The 22,037-nt window shown below is 33.1% G+C and overlaps 1 protein-coding gene across 2 annotated transcripts in view; it reads right to left on the bottom strand.

Annotated features, from left to right (window-relative positions):
• The window catches only part of spict (magnesium transporter spict), a 112,002-nt gene that overhangs the window by 78,190 nt on the left and 11,775 nt on the right, over positions 1 to 22,037 (bottom strand). For both annotated transcript variants that reach the window (XM_067263635.1, XM_067263634.1), the window contains one exon: positions 19,806 to 20,049. In XM_067263635.1, coding sequence (XP_067119736.1) covers positions 19,806 to 20,040 — 235 coding nt within the window. In that variant the 5' untranslated portion in view covers positions 20,041 to 20,049. The remainder of the gene's footprint in view (positions 1 to 19,805; positions 20,050 to 22,037) is intronic.

The raw sequence follows: 22,037 nt of genomic DNA, 5'->3' as shown, positions 1-22,037 counted from the left end.
TTTGAGCTATATACTGAAACACCCCATCAACTACATACATATATATTTTAATAAAAAAACCAATTTATTTATGAAGTGTTTTATTAAAATTCACATAATATAGTTATACATCTTAATAAGTACATACTGTATATGTATTACTTTATTTATGTACATAAGGAATGTTTGAAAATACAGTACTGTATGTAAAAACAAATGCTATCTATAACTTGACTAAAATCTATATATTCAACATCGTTTCAATTACAAAACATCACTTAAAAAAGTGAGTAATTTTTGTTTTGTTTGCTTCTTGATAACTTCTGTATCATTTCCCTTTTGAAAGATGGTTATTGAACAATCTGACACTGCTAGTATTTTCTTGTGATTCAGCCCATTTTATAACAGTTTCCATGGCTGTTATTGCTTCTTTGGTTGTTGGCGGTATATCAGTTATCTCACTGGCACTTTCTTCATCATCTTCTGTTTCTTCTTGACAATCTTCGTCACCACAAATGGATTCGATAATCATTTCATCAGTCATATTCTGACAAATATCTTCTCTAGTGTCCACATCTAACCAATCAGTCAAAGAATCATTAGTTATTTCTAGCTCATTCAATATTTCCCGGATACGAGAAATTTCAGCCTCAGTGAAGATATTATCTGAAGCTGAATCTGATTGTGTTGTGGTTTGGTCGAGATCAACTTGATTATTAGATTCATTTAATTTTTTCCAACAGTTTATAATTGTCTCTGATGTGATTGCCTGACAGGCAAGTCCAATACTGTAGAATATGTCTTTGAGATCCATTTTTTTTAAAAATATGTTGACGTCAATGTCTGATGCTAATAACGACTTCTTCATTTCTCTTTGGTAATTTGTTTTGAAAGCACTAAGGGTTTGATTTAGTTTGAAAGCAGTTGATCTAAGGGTTACAAGAGCAGTAGTATTTTTTGGAAGATAAATTACTTTTATTTTACCATCGTCAGACACAAGGTTATCAGCCAGTAGATGAGCTGGGAAATTATCTAAGAGAAGCAAAGCTTTTGGATCTAGACTCAATCCTCTCAGAAATATTTGCACAGAGGGAACAAAGGAATTGTGAAACCAGTCATGAAATATGTTAGAAGTCATCAAGCATTTATGCTGTTTTTATAAACTACTGGCAGAGATTTTATATTGATTGACTTGAAACATCATGGGTTTTGATTTTTACCTATAATGAGTGGCGTCAACTTGTGATTACCAGCTTTATTTACACAAAATAAAGCTGTTATCCTTTCCTTGCTTAGTTTTAATCCTGCCTTTTGTGGGTTACTTTTTATATCTAAGGTTTTACTTGGCAACATTCTGTAATATAATGCAGTCTCATCACAGTTATAAACTTGTGCATGAGTAAACCCTTCTTTCTTAATGGAAATTGTGAACTGTTTGGAAAATTCTGCAGCACCTTCAATATCACTAGACTTTGCTTCACCAGAAATAGAAATTTGAAAGATGCCACATCGTTTTTGCCAATGCCACAACCAACCATCAGAAGCCTTAAAATCTCCTTCAGCTTTAAAGCTTACATGGAATTTTTCAGCCTGAAACTTTAAAGCAGTTCCAGATACAGGAATACCTTCACTTCTTCTTTGCACAAACCATGCATAGAGGCAATCGTCAACATTTTGATTTTTTCCAAGCCTTGTCTTTTTTCGAGTAAGTCCAGCATCTTGGTCAAGCTTATCAACAAATGATTTCAGTTTTGTCTCCTTTGCCATCCAACCCCTTACAGTTCCTTCAGGTATGCCGTATTCTCTTCTTATGTTTGTTTTCGAAACTCCACTCTTTACTTTAGCAATAATGTCAAATTTTTCTTTCACACTATAAGCTTTTCTTTTACTCGTCATGCATACAATAATTAAACACTATTCAAAATACACGCAGGAACTCAATACGTACACAATTACTCAATACACAGTAACAATAAAATGCGCTACTCACTAACGCCAACGGGCCTGTATAAACGTGTTTGAGCTTATCGCGTTGCGAACATTGCCCATGCTATAACCGAGTGTGCAGTATAGTGAGCAGCATTATAATGAAGGTCCACTGTATTATAATATATTATTGTATTTGATATATATAACAACAAAGGTTATCTTACATAAGGGTTTAATCACACCAAGAGACCAAGCTAACACATTTTAAAAAGTCTTTATTCCTCTACTGTACACAATTTAAAAATTTTTTAAAATGTGTTATAGATTGGTGCAATAAATCCTTACATAAGATAACCTTTGTAGTTATATAAATCAAATATTATAATATAATATAAGAGTTAGAATAACAAAAGAATCTAATAATCTTAATGTTTGTTGTTATTTTTTGCCTGGGCAACACTGGACTTATCTATTAGTATATTATATATCATAATATATACTTAAATAGTGGAGTGTATAGTAACTTGAAAATTGTGTGTGTTATGGAAAAACTAACGACATTTTCATAATCAACATAGTTAAATTAGTAAGTTACATTATCTCATCTCTGTTACTAAAATTTTTAAAGACTTTTATACACTAGTGTTATTAACATCAGCAGAAGATGGCAACCTAACTGCCTACCTTCAGGACAAATTACGATTTATTTTAATAATTTATTTATTTAATAAGCACACTTAGCCTATAAATAATCCAGGTTTAGGTCTTTGACTAAAACAATTTGATAAATTGTTATCTTGTAGACATTTGTATATTCTGAAATGATTTTAATATATCAACTCAGATTATTTTTGCTATAGTACTATATACAGTACATGAATTTTTTTAATAAAGTTTTAGATGCATTATGTAGTATCAATATGAATTTTCAATTCCATTTATTTAAAAGTTCTGTTTGATAGAATATTAAATTCCATTATCATTAGACTGTAATATATTACCAATAAACAGAAATTATATTATTATTATTTTCAATACAAAATGACTAGAAAATATTCATTCAATTCAAATGCAATATAATGTCTAATTTATGATGAGAACAGTGATGTTGACAGCTATTTATCATGAATTATAAGTAAACATGAATCAAATTGTAAAAATAATATCTAAATTCAGAACACATTATCAAAATAATAACAATATATATGAAAAAAATCTAATTTTTGTATTAAATTCATAATAAATGAATAAAAACCAATATTAAACATTAACTCAATGGTTCCCAACCTTTTCTAGGATGTGGAACACTTTTGTGAGCAATTTTCTTTAGCGGAACACTTACTTAAGTTAATATGAAATACATAAGCTTGTCATCAGTTATTTTATTAGAATTAATCAGTTATAATTCAAAATCTCTATTCATATTATTAACGCCAATTCTAAGACAGGAAAAAATATACCTAAATAACTTTAATGGGAAATTTGTGCCTGATGTTTTTTACATATTTCATTCAGTTTTTATCATTGCCTTTATCTTATTCAAAACAGTAGTACACTCCATAAGTACGAGTCGTACATATATATTTAAGTTTATGAAAATTTTATGATTTTAATTTTTTGATATTCGGCAGCTTGAATACGATTGTACACTTTCCGATTTGCGACTAAATCTGCAGAACACTTGGGAGATGCTTATGGAACACCAGTTGGGAACCACTGCATTAACTTAATACAATGCCTTAAAGCAAACACTGATAAAGTGAATTCTTGTGTTAAAGCAAATTTTACCATTGCCCTGCAAAATGCCATTGTCACAACATTATTTTTCATGCAATAAAGTGGACAAAAATTTACCAGGATTCAATAAACTGAGCTGTAAATTGTCTTCTCAAATCCAAGAAATAACTCTATTTTCAATAATACTATTATTATTCACATCAAAAAATGTAAAAAGCAAGCTGGTACTGTAATAAATGTTCTATTTTAAGTAGAACAGATTTTCTTCTCCTAGTAAGCAAAGATGGGTTCAGCCTCCAATTGTAAAACAATTCAAACATCTGGTTTCAGCAGACCATTCTACTGTACTGAGAAAATAGGATTAAAGTTTAACCACTCTGATTTAGTTACTACTCCACACTTAAACGGCAAATACTGTTTCCTCCTCATTTTGATTGATTTGAAAATAATTTAAATCATAAATTTATTTTTTAAAATAAATTAATTTTATCTAACTGTATTAAGTAAATTAATTCAAAATATTATAATTTTGAGATTTTGATCATCTATTAATCCTTAACCCCATAAATTATATAACCTTAACCTTGACACTGAAAATAGTTAATACAAATTTTTGATAAACAGAACAAACAACTGTTCCCCTAGCAATTTGTATTAATACAAGTTAACTGTACTAATATTAACAAAGTATTTTGAAATTTCATCATAATACATGTTATAAAATTAACTAACTTTTCCTATAACAGTATTTTAACATTGTAAAAATGAGTTAAACAGACCATTTTCAGTTTAAGAAGTAGAAGAATTAATATTTCAATTTTACATTATACAACAAAATTAAATAATTTATTCAAACTTAATTATATTTCAATATCTGTAGTTCTGTAAATTAATAATTATAATTTTTAATTATACATTTGTATTAGTTTTTTTTGTATTTCCTTTTTTAATTTACTGAAAACTAGCTGCAGGTGTCCAGAGTTACTTGGACTTTTGAGGGAGTGGTGAATTGGTAAGGTTGAATTGGAAGAGGGTACTAAAAACAATGGTATCAGTAAATTAAAATGTATATTTGTTAATCTCAGTATTTACAATAATAAAACTGTACAAAACCCAAAAAATTGTTCAGACTAAAGTTAATAGGGGATGGGACTCTGATACGTTTGTCCCACAGACTTAACATTGTACTGTACTTTGCCATACCTACAGTGACCATATTTATGGGGGAAAAATAAAGGACATATCGAAGAAAATAAAAAAAATACCTTATAAAATTTATAAGTTTATAACATTTATTACGAAAATAGTAGCATACAACATTGCATACATTAAAACTTTAAACAATCTTAATTATTACACATACACATGCATTGTAACAATTTAAATAACATTAATTTTGATACTTTTCAGTAGAATTAATTTTTTCAATAGCACCGGTTCATACTAGACTCTTAACAACCTTTATGTCACCAGTAAAATATTTAATTATAAACAAACGTTTTCAACCATAAAACTTCCAGTCTTCATCAGGTTAAAAGTTCTGAGATTCAAATAACCGTTGTGTTCCTGGTTACACAACACAACAGTTATTCGAATCTCAGAACTTTTAACCGATGAAGACTGGAAGTTTTATGGTCGAAAACGTTTGTTTATAATTAAATATTTTACTGGTGACATAAAGGTTGTTAAGAGTCTAGTATATAATATACCAGTACCTATGAAGTAGTAAAGATAACCTGTATTACAAGGCACTGGTTCATGTTTTAAAAAATCATAAAATTCTATACAGTTCATTTGAAAGTTATATTTGACAGAAATACATGCTTCTAATGTGCTTACTTTTAACTGGGTGTTTTCATTTGTCCACATATTATTCACTAGTGAAAATATTCGTTCGACAGGGGCATTAGATCCAAGGAGACAAAGAAAATTCTACGATTTTACAAATGTTTTTGAAAGCAATTTCTTTTGCTGTAAAGTGTTCAAAAATCTCAACCCGTCTTTGATGGCAGGGCTTGTTATTCTGTCGCCATTTGTCGATCTTTTCATTTGTGACATATTTTTTTACACACGAAACTTCATCAAATAATTCACCATCAAGTATATTTATGGACCAATGATTCGAAATAAAAATATAGCTTTCCTCTACCTTTGCCCACAAAGGGATTTCGCGTAATGTGACCCATTCAAACACCTCTATTTCAATAAAACACATGTCCCAATTATTTAGATAATCTATGCACGTTTGATAAAATGTGTGCACAGCATCATTGAATTTCTTGGCTTGTATATTTTCTGATTTTTCTAATGCTAAAATCACTTTTCTAATAACAATAGGAAGAAACACCTCATTTTTTCTTTCAACTAACTTTAACTTTAATTCCTTTAGAAGTATGGATGTTTCGCACATTGAGATTTCTTGTGATTCAACTTTCAATATATATTGGTGAAATATTGAGGCTTGGTTATGAATAAATAATAACCATTCCTCTGCTAATGTTTCATTGAAAAAGTTTTCCAGAATTGTGGGACATTTTTCCAGATTCAAAAAGTATGATTTTAATGGATTAAATAGTTGTAAAATTCTATCTAAAGCTGGTAAAAGAGTTAGCCAGCGTGTTTTGCTGTAACCAAGAAGCTTTTTATATAGAACTTCTGTGTCATCACAAAATTCTTTCAAATCTTCTACTCGTATTGTATAAATATAGAAATGTGAATAAATTTTTACTAATATCACTTTAATATCTATCGGAAGACAATCTACAGCCGTGCTTATGCAATTGTTCAATATGTGGGCAGCACAATTAACTCCTATCAATTTATGTTTACTTGATTGTTGCATTTTAAGTAAAACATTATTCTTTCCTTTTCTCTGGGAACCACCAAAATTGCTGTTGGTATTGTCAGCACACAAAGCGAGTAATTTATTAGTAATTTCAAATTTTGACATTGAATCCTTGATGCAATTTGTTAATATATCTGAAGTTTCTCCAGAAAGATTATTTATATTCAAAACTTTACTCTGACACCGCAATTGGGTAAAAAATATCTGGCCAGAATTGTGCACAATTTAGTATTACCATGATTCGAACAATCTGAATAAATAGTTATATAATTTGTTTTGCTTAAGTCAGTTTTAATTGATTCAAAAGAATATGGTGCGAAAACATTACAAATGATTGCTTCCGTTTTCATTCTTGCACAAGAATATTTTTCCTCAAAACATTTCTTAATTAATTTAGAAGAGCAGTCGTTTGATCGAAATGAATAGTTATGTTGTATTGAGTGATAACACCAAGATGCCTTTTTTAGTGCTAAATCCTTTAGGTTGTCATTGGAATTTTTATTAATGAAAAATGAGTTTAATGATTTGTTTGTTGAAGCCTGTATGTCCGCTTCTTTGTGTTTTGCTGTCTGAGTATGTTGTGTAATTGCTGATCTGCCACTATTTGCAATATTAAAGCTGGCTAAACATTTGTTGCATTTGACGTCACTATTCGTTATTCCTTTCTTAATAAATGGAAATTCTTCTTGTAATGTTTGATTAAAAATGCATTTTCTTTTGGGTGCCATGATAAATGGTCTACAAAATATAAATTAAATAATACCTAAATACAAAAAATTAGAAATAATAGACTAAAAACTCACATGCAGTCCCTGTGTAACTAATTAACATTGCGTAAAAGTGTAGTAGTAAAAGTGATGCGAGGTCCAAGTGTGTAATGTCCAGAGAAAAGTAGTGTAGTATAAAGAAAAGGGAAACTCGACAGTAAAAATGTCACATGCTCGAGCCTCTGAAGATTGCCAACAAGTGGCAACAAATGCTCACCAACGATCCAAGTGTATTATCCACCAACTAGAGTGTTAAAAAACTATCACAAAAATCCCCATAAGAGTGTCCACGCCCTGGTACTTTCAAAGGCCGTTCGATTGGCAACACACTGCACTACCACGCTCTATGTAGCAATGCATGACACAATGACAACACTGGTCGTGATGGCATACGAAACTAACTTGTTCAATATATCATTAAAAAAAATTTTTTTTTAAACTTTGCGTCGACTTTACAAAATAAAGGACAAAATGCCTATTTTAGAAAATAAATATAGTTAGAGAACAGAGCAGTGAAATAAAGAACATATGGTCACTGTAGCCATACCTGAACCATTGTATCCTTCTCAAATCTCTTTTCAGCTGCATCATCTACAAGGTAAGTGTTTTAATTTGATATCTGAACCATAGTTTTAATCCCAGCAATTTACTCATGTATGTTTGATTTTTCGCAAAAGCACAAAAAACTGCACAAAAAACTAAAATACAGTAGAAACGAAGTTCTTCAGGGTAACCCTCTCCCTCCATGAGAGAAATTTTGAAAAATCCTTTCTTAGTGTACAGTACATTCTTATGATGTATCCTAACTGTTTACCAAATTTCAATTCTTAACCGTTTGAACTCTGAGCTTATTATTATTATTATGTTGGGTTAAGTGAGATATACTCGGTTAACACCAGTGGCTGTGTACTATGCCGGACCAAAGTCAAGGCATACTAACCAAAACAGAAATTAAAGAAGTGTATCAGTGTGTGTGTCTGTATTCAGGAATTTTCTCACAATATGACATGTATTCAATATAGTGGCCTTCTGTAGTGTGATGTATGTGTTTCTATTCAATTCTAATGTGCCCAGGCTTTTGTGTAGTGTGTGTGGTATGACACCTGTAGAGGAGAGAACAACAGGTACAATAAGCACCCTATCCATCCTCCACAGATGCCTTATTTCCTGGGCGAGTTCTGTGTACTTGCTAATTTTTTCAGTGCATGCATTTTGTATATTGTGAGTGTTTGGAATGGATATGTCTATAATGTATGTGATTTTATTGTGTTTGTCAATGAGTGTGATGTCTGGTCTGTTGTGGTAAATTGTTTTATCTGTGATTATGGCTCTGTCATAGTACATTTTGTGCATGTGTGTTTTCCAATACTGTCTGTGGAATGTATTTGTAATATGGTTCGTGGATGTCTACTAATTTGTGTTTCCTTGCAAGCTCTTGGTGTATTATATTTGCTACTTGATTATGTCTGTGTAAATAATCTGTTTGTGCCAAGAGCTTGCAACCAGAGGTGATGTGTTGTATAGTTTCTGGCATGATGTGACATTTTCTGCATGTGTCATTTGTGAGTGTTGCATCTTTGAGTATGTGTTTTCTGTAGTTTTTAGTATTTATGACCTGATCCTGTATGGCAATCATGAATCCTTCCGTCTCCCCAAAGAGGCATCCCCGAGCTAACCAGCTGTTTGACGCAGTTTTGTCAACAAAATCATGGGCCAGATCATAAGGATGCCTGCCATGGAGTGCCTTTCGAGCCCACGATTGCTTAATGGTGTCTATGCTTTTTATATGTTGTGTTGTGTCCATATGATGTGAGTGTAAGTTTAATGGTGTGTTATTCGAGTCTGCTAGAGTTACTGCTTTATGTAATTGTGATGTTTCTTGTTTTTTGTAGAAAAACTCTCGCAGCAACTGTATTTGTTTGTAGTGAAGGTTAACTATGTCAATCAGGCCACGTCCGCCATCTTTACGTGGAAGGGTTAATCTTTCTGTGGCGGATTTAGGATGATGTTGTTTATGCTTAGTAAGTGTTGTTCTTGTTTTCCTTTGGAGTTGCTCAAGATCTGTGTGAGTCCAATGTATAACTCCAAAAGAATATGTGAGTACTGGGATGACATATGTGTTTATTGCATTTAACTGTCTTCTGAGAATAGCATTTAACCTACTTTGGTATTCTTTAATTAATCTTTGCTTTATTTGTGCATGTTCTGTTAGTTTGGCCTGTTGGAATCCTAAATACTTGTAGAACTCGCCCTCTTCCATGGATTCAATAATGTCTCCATTTCCAAGTGCAAAATCTTCTTTCTTCAGGGTTCCTTTTTCTATGTGAACTGTTTTGCATTTATCTAGGCCAAATTCCATTTGTATGTCCTTGGTGTATGAATGTGTGATTTGTAGGAGTTGATGAAGTTGTTTTTGTGTGGATGCATAAAGTTTTATGTCATCCATGTACATGAGATGTGACAGTGTATACTGTGTTGTTTTTTCATGCCTGATATTGTAACCATATTGCGTGTTGTTTAACATGTTGGATAATGGGTTCAGGGCTAAGCAGAATCAGAGAGGACTCAAGGAATCTCCTTAAAAAATTCCTCGCCTAATAAAAATTTGGTTTGTTTGTATGGAAGTGTTATGGGCCCTGAAATGTAGTGTTGTTCTCCAGTGCTGCATAGTGTTTTGAAAGAATGCAATGAGTTTATTATTATTATTATTATTATTATTATGTTGGGTTAAGTGAGATATACTCGGTTAACACCGGTGGCTGTGTACTATGCCGGACCAAAGTCAAGGCATAGTAACCAAAACAGAAATTAAAGAAGTGTATCAGTGTGTGTGTCTGTATTCAGGAACTTTCTCACAATATGACATGTATTCAATATAGTGGCCTTCTGTAGTGTGATGTATGTGTTTCTATTCAATTCTAATGTGCCCAGGCTTTTGTGTAGTGTGTGTGGTATGACACCTGTAGAGGAGAGAACAACAGGTACAATAAGCACCCTATCCATCCTCCACAGATGCCTTATTTCCTGGGCGAGTTCTGTGTACTTGCTAATTTTTTCAGTGCATGCATTTTGTATATTGTGAGTGTTTGGAATGGATATGTCTATAATGTATGTGATTTTATTGTGTTTGTCAATGAGTGTGATGTCTGGTCTGTTGTGGTAAATTGTTTTATCTGTGATTATGGCTCTGTCGTAGTACATTTTGTGCGTGTCGTTTTCCAATACTGTCTGTGGAATGTATTTGTAGTATGGTTCGTGGATGTCTACTAATTTGTGTTTCTTTGCAAGCTCTTGGTGTATTATATTTGCTACTTGATTATGTCTGTGTAAATAATCTGTTTGTGCCAAGAGCTTGCAACCAGAGGTGATGTGTTGTATAGTTTCTGGCATGATGTGACATTTTCTGCATGTGTCATTTGTGAGTGTTGCATCTTTGAGTATGTGTTTTCTGTAGTTTTTAGTATTTATGACCTGATCCTGTATGGCAATCATGAATCCTTCCGTCTCCCCAAAGAGGCATCCCCGAGATAACCAGCTGTTTGACGCAGTTTTGTCAACAAAATCCTGGGCCAGATCGTAAGGATGCCTGCCATTGAGTGCCTTTCGAGCCCACGATTGCTTAATGGTGTCTATGCTTTTTATATGTTGTGTTGTGTCCATATGATGTGAGTGTAAGTTTAATGGTGTGTTATTCGAGTCTGCTAGAGTTACTGCTTTATGTAATTGTGATGTTTCTTGTTTTTTGTAGAAAAACTCTCGCAGTGACTGTATTTGTTTGTAGTGAAGGTTAACTATGTCAATCAGGCCACGTCCGCCATCTTTACGTGGAAAGGTTAATCTTTCTGTGGCGGATTTAGGATGATGTTGTTTATGCTTAGTAAGTGTTGTTCTTGTTTTCCTTTGGAGTTGCTCAAGATCAGTGTGAGTCCAATGTATAACTCCAAAAGAATATGTGAGTACTGGGATGACATATGTGTTTATTGCTTTAACTGTGTGTTTTGCATTTAATTGTGTTCTGAGAATAGCATTTAACCTACTTTGGTATTCTTTAATTAATCTTTGCTTTATTTGTGCATGTTCTGTTAGTTTGGCCTGTTGGAATCCTAAATACTTGTAGAACTCGCCCTCTTCCATGGATTCAATAATGTCTCCATTTCCAAGTGCAAAATCTTCTTTCTTCAGGGTTCCTTTTTCTATGTGAACTGTTTTGCATTTATCTAGGCCAAATTCCATTTGTATGTCCTTGGTGTATGAATGTGTGATTTGTAGGAGTTGATGAAGTTGTTTTTGTGTGGATGCATAAAGTTTTATGTCATCCATGTACATGAGATGTGACAGTGTATACTGTGTTGTTTTTTCATGCCTGATATTGTAACCATATTGCGTGTTGTTTAACATGTTGGATAATGGGTTCAGGGCTAAGCAGAATCAGAGAGGACTCAAGGAATCTCCTTAAAAAATTCCTCGCCTAATAAAAATTTGGTTTGTTTGTATGGAAGTGTTATGGGCCCTGAAATGTAGTGTTGTTCTCCAGTGCTGCATAGTGTTTTGAAAGAATGCAATGAGTTTATTATTATTATTATTATTATTATTATGTTGGGTTAAGTGAGATATACTCGGTTAACACCGGTGGCTGTGTACTATGCCGGACCAAAGTCAAGGCATAGTAACCAAAACAGAAATTAAAGAAGTGTATCAGTGTGTGTGTCTGTATTCAGGAACTTTCTCACAATATGACATGTATTCAATATAGTGGCCTTCTGTAGTGTGATGTATGTGTTTCTATTCAATTCTAATGTGCCCAGGCTTTTGTGTAGTGTGTGTGGTATGACACCTGTAGAGGAGAGAACAACAGGTACAATAAGCACCCTATCCATCCTCCACAGATGCCTTATTTCCTGGGCGAGTTCTGTGTACTTGCTAATTTTTTCAGTGCATGCATTTTGTATATTGTGAGTGTTTGGAATGGATATGTCTATAATGTATGTGATTTTATTGTGTTTGTCAATGAGTGTGATGTCTGGTCTGTTGTGGTAAATTGTTTTATCTGTGATTATGGCTCTGTCGTAGTACATTTTGTGCGTGTCGTTTTCCAATACTGTCTGTGGAATGTATTTGTAGTATGGTTCGTGGATGTCTACTAATTTGTGTTTCTTTGCAAGCTCTTGGTGTATTATATTTGCTACTTGATTATGTCTGTGTAAATAATCTGTTTGTGCCAAGAGCTTGCAACCAGAGGTGATGTGTTGTATAGTTTCTGGCATGATGTGACATTTTCTGCATGTGTCATTTGTGAGTGTTGCATCTTTGAGTATGTGTTTTCTGTAGTTTTTAGTATTTATGACCTGATCCTGTATGGCAATCATGAATCCTTCCGTCTCCCCAAAGAGGCATCCCCGAGATAACCAGCTGTTTGACGCAGTTTTGTCAACAAAATCCTGGGCCAGATCGTAAGGATGCCTGCCATTGAGTGCCTTTCGAGCCCACGATTGCTTAATGGTGTCTATGCTTTTTATATGTTGTGTTGTGTCCATATGATGTGAGTGTAAGTTTAATGGTGTGTTATTCGAGTCTGCTAGAGTTACTGCTTTATGTAATTGTGATGTTTCTTGTTTTTTGTAGAAAAACTCTCGCAGTGACTGTATTTGTTTGTAGTGAAGGTTAACTATGTCAATCAGGCCACGTCCGCCATCTTTACGTGGAAAGGTTAATCTTTCTGTGGCGGATTTAGGATGATGTTGTTTATGCTTAGTAAGTGTTGTTCTTGTTTTCCTTTGGAGTTGCTCAAGATCAGTGTGAGTCCAATGTATAACTCCAAAAGAATATGTGAGTACTGGGATGACATATGTGTTTATTGCTTTAACTGTGTGTTTTGCATTTAATTGTGTTCTGAGAATAGCATTTAACCTACTTTGGTATTCTTTAATTAATCTTTGCTTTATTTGTGCATGTTCTGTTAGTTTGGCCTGTTGGAATCCTAAATACTTGTAGAACTCGCCCTCTTCCATGGATTCAATAATGTCTCCATTTCCAAGTGCAAAATCTTCTTTCTTCAGGATTCCTTTTTCTATGTGAACTGTTTTGCATTTATCTAGGCCAAATTCCATTTGTATGTCCTTGGTGTATGAATGTGTGATTTGTAGGAGTTGATGAAGTTGTTTTTGTGTGGATGCATAAAGTTTTATGTCATCCATGTACATGAGATGTGACAGTGTAAACTGTGTTGTTTTTTCGTGTCTGATATTGTAACCATATTGCGTGTTGTTTAACATGTTGGATAATGGGTTCAGGGCTAAGCAGAACCAGAGAGGACTCAAGGAATCTCCTTGAAAAATTCCTCGCCTAATAAAAATTTGGTTTGTTTGTATGGAAGTGTTACTAACCCTGAGATGTAGTGTTGTTCTCCAGTGCTGCATAGTGTTTTGAAAGAATGCAATGAGTGATGGATGTATTTTGTACATGTGTAGGATATGTAGCAGCCAACTGTGTGGAACACTGTCGAATGCTTTTCTGTAGTCTATATATGCCATGTGTATGTTTCTGTGTTGTCTGTGTGCTTGCCGTAGAATGACTGAATCTATGAGTAACTGTTCTTTGCATCCCCTGTGGTTTCTACGACAACCTTTTTGTTGTTCTGTTAGAATGTCGTGTTCTTCAACATGTTTGTATATTTTGTTTGCGATACAGGATGTCAATAATTTGTAGAGTGTTGGAAGACATGTAATTGGTCTGTATTGTGTGGGGTCTGTGGTATTGTTGTTTTTAGGTTTCATGTAGGTGATGCCCTGAGTAAGAAAATTTGGCATGTCTTGTGGATTGATGATGATGTGTGTTAGATGTTTAGCTAGTTCCTGGTGCAGTGATGTAAACTTTTTGTACCAGAAATTGTGAATGTTGTCTACACCAGGTGTCTTCCAGTTGTGTGTTCTGTTAACAGTGTATTGGAAATCATGTATGTTTATTTCACCACAGGGCATAGTTGGTATGTTGTGCAAGCTTTCTGTTCTCCTCCTCGATCCAGCCTGCATCAGCATTGTGCGTGACAGCACTGGACCAAAGAGAAGACCAATATGTTGTGAGTTCTTCTTCTGTTGGTGTGCCACTGTGCTGTGTATCAGTGTTTGCTTTGTTATTAATTTGTCTGTAAAAGAGTTTTTCATTGCATTGTTTGTAAATAATTTATTTTGTTGTTTTCGTAGTGTACATGTTTTGTATCGTTTGAGTCTATGTGCTTTGGCAGCAAGTTTTTGTTTTAGTGTATCAATGTATTCTGTAATGCGTGTGTTGTGATGTTCATGTTTTGTGTGTGTTTTTATTTTCTTGAAAATGTTTTTGAGCTGTTTCCTTAATTTGGGTGTTATGTTGTTTTTAGTGTATTGTGTTAGCCTGCCTAATTGCTGTCTAATGTCATTTATTTGTGTTTCTATTCTTCTCTGCCAGGCAGGCTTGTGATAGAATTGTGTTTTCTGTGTATTTGTCTGTGATTGTACTTTCAGTCCATGGTGTGTCACTACTGTGACTGCCCCAGCATAAACTAATGTATGAATGTCTGCGAGTGTAGAAATTGAATGAATGTAGTGTGATAGTAAGTGAGTGTTTACATAATTTAGTGTTTTTCCTACTTCCTTCGACGTGTTGATTTTTGGTATTCGTGGTCTTTGTGTGGGATCTGTGCCTGTATATTTAGTGAGTGTTTCCTCAAATATATGTGAGAGTGTATTAACTAAATCCATGTCTATGTTATCAGTGATGGATGAGGAAGTGTCTGTAGTATCATTAGTGGTAATTGTTGTATGTGTGTTATTATCAATGCTTGTTACTGGATTATCCTGACAGGTTACATGATCTTCATTAATGTTAGATGTTTCTGTCTGTTGATGTATTTGATCAGCAACCTGTTGTTTGATAAGTTCAAGTGTTGTTTGTGGAATAAGGTTGTTGTGTATAATTGTTCTTTTTTGATCAACAACCCTTTGTTCGGTGACAGTGAGATGAGGATACTGTTGTGTGAATCTATGGTGTAGTTGTTGTCTGTATGCTGTCATGTTTGTTTCGAGTTTTGTGATGGTGTAATAAGTACGGATGATAAACTCGTTCATTTCTACTGTCCATTTCATCCGTTGGCGTGGTTTTCCAGCCTTTGTGGTCTGTGGATGCATTGCCACAGAAACACCAAGGCTGGGTTGGTTCCTCACATCTGTTGAGGGCATTGCAGTAGCCATGCTTGGGCCGGTGCTGCTTTCGCCACCGGTAACCAAGGGAGACTGTGACCTATTTTTCGAACGTGAGCCTCTGCCTAACCCACGAACGCGGACCTTGTTAACCCGGGCGACGTCCGAGCCGGTATCACACTTTGATCTAGTTATTACCATGATGAATATCTCCACAGAATGTGGGCGTGGTCACTCTTAGCTTCATTTCTCCCCATAGACCTTACTGGCATGGGTGTCCCTACCAGGAGCTTATGCTCCAGCCTGCATTGCCCTATGGATCAGTAAAATTACTGGGCTCTCCCACCACGACCAGGTGGTGACCACGGGAGAGTTATTATTATTATTATTATTATTACTATTATTACTATTACTATTATTAACCTATCTCGATTATATTATAACAGGGGTGGGCAAGTTCAGTGGGAGCCGCAATTTAGGTTTTGCAAAATGCATGGGAGCCACAATGTAGGTTTTGCAAAATGCATGGGAGCCGAAGTTCTGTACTGTCATGGTGGATAGTATGGTAAGGTGCATGATTTTATTATATAATATAAATATAATATAAAACAAATATTGAATATTTTTAATAAACATATTTTCATAAAATTATAAAAATAAAATTGTAAAAATGTTAATAAAAAACAGAAATTAACACTTTCAGCAAGTAACTGCATGTAACTCAAAAAGAGCTGCATGCGACTCTCGAAGCTGCATTTGCCCATGCTTGTTATTAGAATTCACAATCTTATAGATTGTGAATGCTAATAACAAGTAAAATATTCATTAAGTCCAACCACACTGGAGATATGACACATGACCCCTTCTATGTCTCTACCCTGCTGACCTTTAATTAAGAACCAAAATTTAATAGTATTAATGCCCTTTATACACATGCTACTATGCCAAATTTTGTTTCTTAAACTTTACTCATTCTGAGATATTGTTTAATAGTTCAGAACAGAATAAAGAAATTAAACAAATTAGACACCAACATACATGCATGGATGTGCAAATTTTTCCCTTTATTTGATATTTTTTGAATTCACAAGATCTCCAAACATATAGATTTGCAAAAAAACTTGGAGAGTCAAATGTGACACAATTCAAATACTTTTTCATTTTTTATATATATAACAAGTTGGGAAAGTAAAAAGGAGTTGGAGTTGAGGGATTTTTGACGACTCCGAATCCGATTAAAATACCAAAACTCAATGACTCCGACTCCACAGTCCTGGTACCGACACATGTGGAGGCAAAAAATAAACAGAACTAAAATCCACCGGAAGTAGATAGTGAGAACAACAAACGAAGTCCGATCAATGAATAATTCAATTGACAGTTCTTTAAACTTCAATTAATGTTATAGCCACGATGCTCACAATTTTATGCATTCCAATTTTTCTGATGTTTGCATGTTCCAAAACCTCAATGCCATCACCAAATCTAAGAACCTTAGACGCAACTCCAACTACAAATCTATATCCACCACAAAGCTGCATACCAGTAAAAATATCCCCTCCCACATATACAAATAAAGTCTGATTAAAGATCAGTCAGGTTAGAGATGATCGCATCAATGCGCAAAACAATTAAGGAACACAACAACTGCTAGATAGCAAAGGGTACTGAACCTGTCAGAAAATTTATTTGTTGTCCAACCATTGCGAAAAACTGCAGTTAAGAGAGACAGAGAGAGAGAGTAAAATGCCTATCTGCAAACAATATGGGTCTTAGAAAAAAATCATAATATGCAATTGTATGCAATAAATCTTTGTTTAATACTTTTATATTAACATATCTTTTCTATATTATCCCAGAGAGAAAGAGTACACTAATGCTAATCATTATATATCATATTAAAATTAATATTATATGAAATTATCATTATATCGAAAAAAATTTTTTTAAAATCAATCTTGCTCACTCAGAATAAGCATGATTTTAGAAAGGCTGAGGTGATGTAAGAATCCAAACTTTAACAAAAATCAGTCGTCGATATCATCACACTTATTCAATAATTGTCCTCAGTCAAGTGTAAGTGAAGATTTTCTCAGGTAGTCTGATCGACTACCTAAGAAAATCTTCACTTACACTTTCTTGACAGCAAAAACGATGCATTCCTGTGATCTGCTGACCTCTTAGCTGAGCAATATCAGGCTGATATCAGAATTGACAGCCAAAGAGTCAGTCATTGCTCATTCCTCCAAGAGAAAAGTCATTGCAAATATCTCTAATTTTTAGTTGTGTCAGTGCCCAATCCTATCCAACCGGATATCTCACCTACTCACCCTCGGACAATCACCTTCAAAGACAAACTATTGGAGATTCAGAACTTTCCTGACAATCCAATAAGACTGTTACCCTAGTCACAATGAAACCTTAACCAAGGAGCATCACCTTGTGGACATCCTCTACTCCAGGTATTTATTTACTTGCAAACACTGTAAACTCTCTCTCTCAAGAACCGCAAAATTAGGCCTATCTAGACCTATTATAGCTCAATTTATTATACTCACTATTAATAAGTTGTATACAATGTATTTTCTTTCTTTTAAAATAAAGGGTTGTTTTGTTAACCTAGTCTCTGCATGAGTCACTTCCTGCTCACTAACACGCGATCTCCATCCCAAACCCAACCGTCCACACATGTGGCCACTCGCATGACACGTTTAAATAATGAATCAACACGCCGTCTCGGCTTCCATGTCAATGGGACATAGTGATGTCAGTCTTGACAAGGCACTAAAGAGATGCCGACCCTTAAGGTCACACTTGGATGGACTCTACAGAATATATTCTGCGATCTTATATCTGAAGATATTTTTGACTTGTCAAACAAGTCAAAAATATGTATTTCATTAAACAATTTTGCTGGATAACGTATTATTTATCTAAGAAATTTCCTGCATTTGGGACTTACTTATTGAGGAGGAAGCCAAGTAATGCTAAAAGGAAATATTATTGTTTTTACAAACTTATATTAAATCCAGTTTATACTAATTGTTCCCAGCAAAATATCTGCTGTAAAAAACTGTCAAATTACAAATAAATAGGAGAAGAAAGAATAAAATAAATTTATCGAATAATATCTATTAATGTAACTTATAAAATTTTTCTGGTATACATTTTTTGCATAAATATCTACTCAGATATTTGTTTCAGCTGCAAAGTAAGTCAATGGATGACAATAGTCAAGCATAGTTTTATGTTTCTTTCTTGTCTACTTGTAGCACAGATTCTTATACACCTTTTTACACACAGCCGTTTTTTGCTATCATTCAAATGTTTTCGGTTATTTTTAATAACCCTTTTCAAGAACCGTTATAGTCAAATGCGGTCGTAATTTGAACAAACGTCGCCAATCGTAATGGTCCATTATGATTGGCCATTAACCATTAAAGGTTATTAAAAATAACCGAAAACGTTTGAATGATAGCAAAAAACGGCTGTGTGTAAAAGGTGTGTAAGAATCTGTGCTGTAAATTAATGCAGTCTTAGAAGAGTGTTAAGTCTACTTGTAAAAGTTCTTCTTTATTTATGCCCCACTTCATTGAGAAGAAATGAGGTCAATCCTCCTGATCCTCCTTTAATTTATAATAATTTTCCCATTAACAACATAAAATTAAAAAGTAAATGAAAATGTATGAAAGAATGCCAATTCGAGAAGTTATTTTCAGAAGTGATTTTATACTGGATGGGATAAGTTCAATAACCAGAATTGCAGGGAGGAGTGCCACAGCAGAAAGAGCAAAATTGAGCATACTATCGCTTCCAATTATTTTAAATGAAATTAAACAGTAAAACAGATGCAATATAGCTAATCTACATTAAATAAGCTTCAAAATACATCAAAAATGATGCATAAAACAAACCTAATTCATATGCAACACATTATTATAAACATATTAACATTATTCATATAAACATTAACAAATTGGAAATGGACTTTGCCTTAGCATATTCTGTATATATAGTATATAGATGTTAAACTTCTGTCTATAAAATCTTGTCAAATTATATACACAATTTAATTTAAAAAATTTAACATATTAATTAAGTTCCATTAATGAATTATTAATTTATAATAATTATATAAAATATTCCAAAAACTTAAATTATATTAATATATACTTTGATGAAGTATTCTGGGAGTATGGAGTACTACATTAAACTGTAGTACTCCATACTCCAAGATTATTATTATATAATCATTTTTCTTTTCATATGATTTTAATACTTCATTAAAGCATATACTGTTTATATAATTTATAATTTGTAATAGCTAATAAATATATAAATAATTTAATATAAAATCAATTTTATATTTAATTTTACCTGCTCTAATTTGACCATGTCTACTAATTCTCAAAAGACCTTTCTTCTTTACTATAAAGCTTGAACCAATAAACAAACTAGAACTGACTGCCAGACTCAGTCCAATATAAAAATTTTTCTTATTTTCAATTTGAGTTGAATTGATGCTGAGTTCTCTGCATTTTTCCAATACAGCTGTATCATTACAATAAATATTTTGTAAAGATCCAAGCATGCTTGAAGGTGACATATTCATATCGTCATACTAAAAATAAGAGATAGAAGTAAGTAAATATTTTCAATTAATGATTAAAAATTTTAATAATTAAAATATATTAGATTATTAATATTTAAAAAAAAAATTTTTTTAATTTTTTCAAAAATAATTATTGTAATCACTTTTACACTGCAATTATATTAAAACAATAATTATCCAAAACACAGATTTTAGTATAAAAAATTCATTTGACAATCCTACAAGATGAGCACTGATGATGATTTACTGGTCTAAATCTCAGATTTTGGTTCTGTTCAGTGATCATTTTATTTATGAAAACAAATTGATTTCTCATCCCAATCTTGGATTTTTATGTAATTACATATTTTTCATTTTAAAATGACATGTACATAATAAGAATTGCATTACCAGTAAGCAATTTACTGGTAATCAATTAAAAATGCATCAGTAATATACTAGTAATTTGATACTTTTTACTAGTAAATTCAATAAAAATAAGAAGTCATGTAATAATGTTTTGAAGCCAAATGTTTAATTGTATGTACTTTTACATACATTCATATTTTTATATTTTAAAGATAGAAGCAACAAATTTATTTATTTAAACAATAAAATTAGTTTACATCATTTGTCATTTAAAAGTTGTTAAGAACTGTAAAGTATTCTAAAGTATCATATTACAGCACAATGCATTACAGTTTGTTTCTTTACCTGTAACACACAGAGCACAGTAGCAATTTTAGTTGGCAAAATGAAACATTTATTTGAACCCAAGAACTCATACTGGCAGCTTTTTAATCATGACAACTAAAAACTTGCATTGTCCTCTATTCTTCAGGCAACGAAACTGTTGCTTTTCAAAACAGAAGAAATTCAATTGGACAAACAAGCTAGTTATTGTTTAGTTTCTATTCAGTAATGAATTGACAATTTCCACACTTGGACTCAAAATATGAACTCATATATTTTGAATCTTTCAAAAGCCATTGTCACTTCCATGCATCTTTGCTTTTGCAACAACACACAAGCTGGGTCAACAATTAGGTCTAGTGGTAGATAAATTGGCATCTCCCTCTATATACTGTATATGGAGAGGATACTCAACATGTACAGTACATTACTGAAAGGCTAGAAAATCCTTACACAGTCTCTGATCAGCAAAGTAAAATTGGAACACATTGATTCATTTATTGTGAAAACGTCAACTAATCAAAAAATGCAATTGGATCTCCAATGCGCAAAATTTATATATGCCACCAATTCAGCCTTTACTCATGTAGAACACCCCAAATTTATAAAATTTTGTCAGATGTTGAGACCTGAATATGACCCTCCAAACAGAAAGGAAATTGGGGGACCCTTGCTGGTCACTGTACACAATTCCATTGAGAATAAATCAGCTGATGAGCTAAAGGATATTACAGTCTGTATGGCTATTGATGGATGGAGTAATATCCATAATGAACCAGTGTTTCGTGTCTGTATGACTGATCCTAATAGAACAGTTCATTTGACTGACTCAGTTGATACAGGCACAGAAAGACACACATCAAACCACTTAGAAATTATTGCAACTGCAGCAATAAAAAAATGCAATCAAAAGTATGGCTGTAAAGTAAGAAGCCTGGTAAGTGACAATGCAAGCAATATGAAAAAAATGAGAGAAACATTAGCAATGACAGAAAATTTAGATATTGTCACTTATGGATGCTCTGCTCATATTTTAAACTTACTGGCTCAAGATATCAACATTAAAGAGGTTAAAGTTTTCATTCACCTAAACAACACTACTGAGCGTTATACATTTCTGAAAATAAGAAAGTCTTCAAGCTGAAGAAGCCACGTTGTCAATCCTGTTTTGGTTTTGTACATGCAAATCTTAAAAATGCCATTTCATAAAGAAACATTTAAAAATGCTGTATTTTATATTAAATAAAACATTCTGTACATTCTTGAGTCTTACACTGAAGTTTTTCTGATTTATTTTTATATTTTACTACTTGTAGATCCCAGTG

Source organism: Centruroides vittatus, unplaced genomic scaffold (genome assembly GCF_030686945.1).
Source record: "Centruroides vittatus isolate TY-2023 unplaced genomic scaffold, ASM3068694v2 contig_1788, whole genome shotgun sequence".
NCBI lineage: Eukaryota > Metazoa > Arthropoda > Arachnida > Scorpiones > Buthidae > Centruroides > Centruroides vittatus.
The sequence above is the reverse complement of the archived record's forward strand: the minus strand, read 5'-3'. Positions and strand labels throughout refer to the sequence as shown.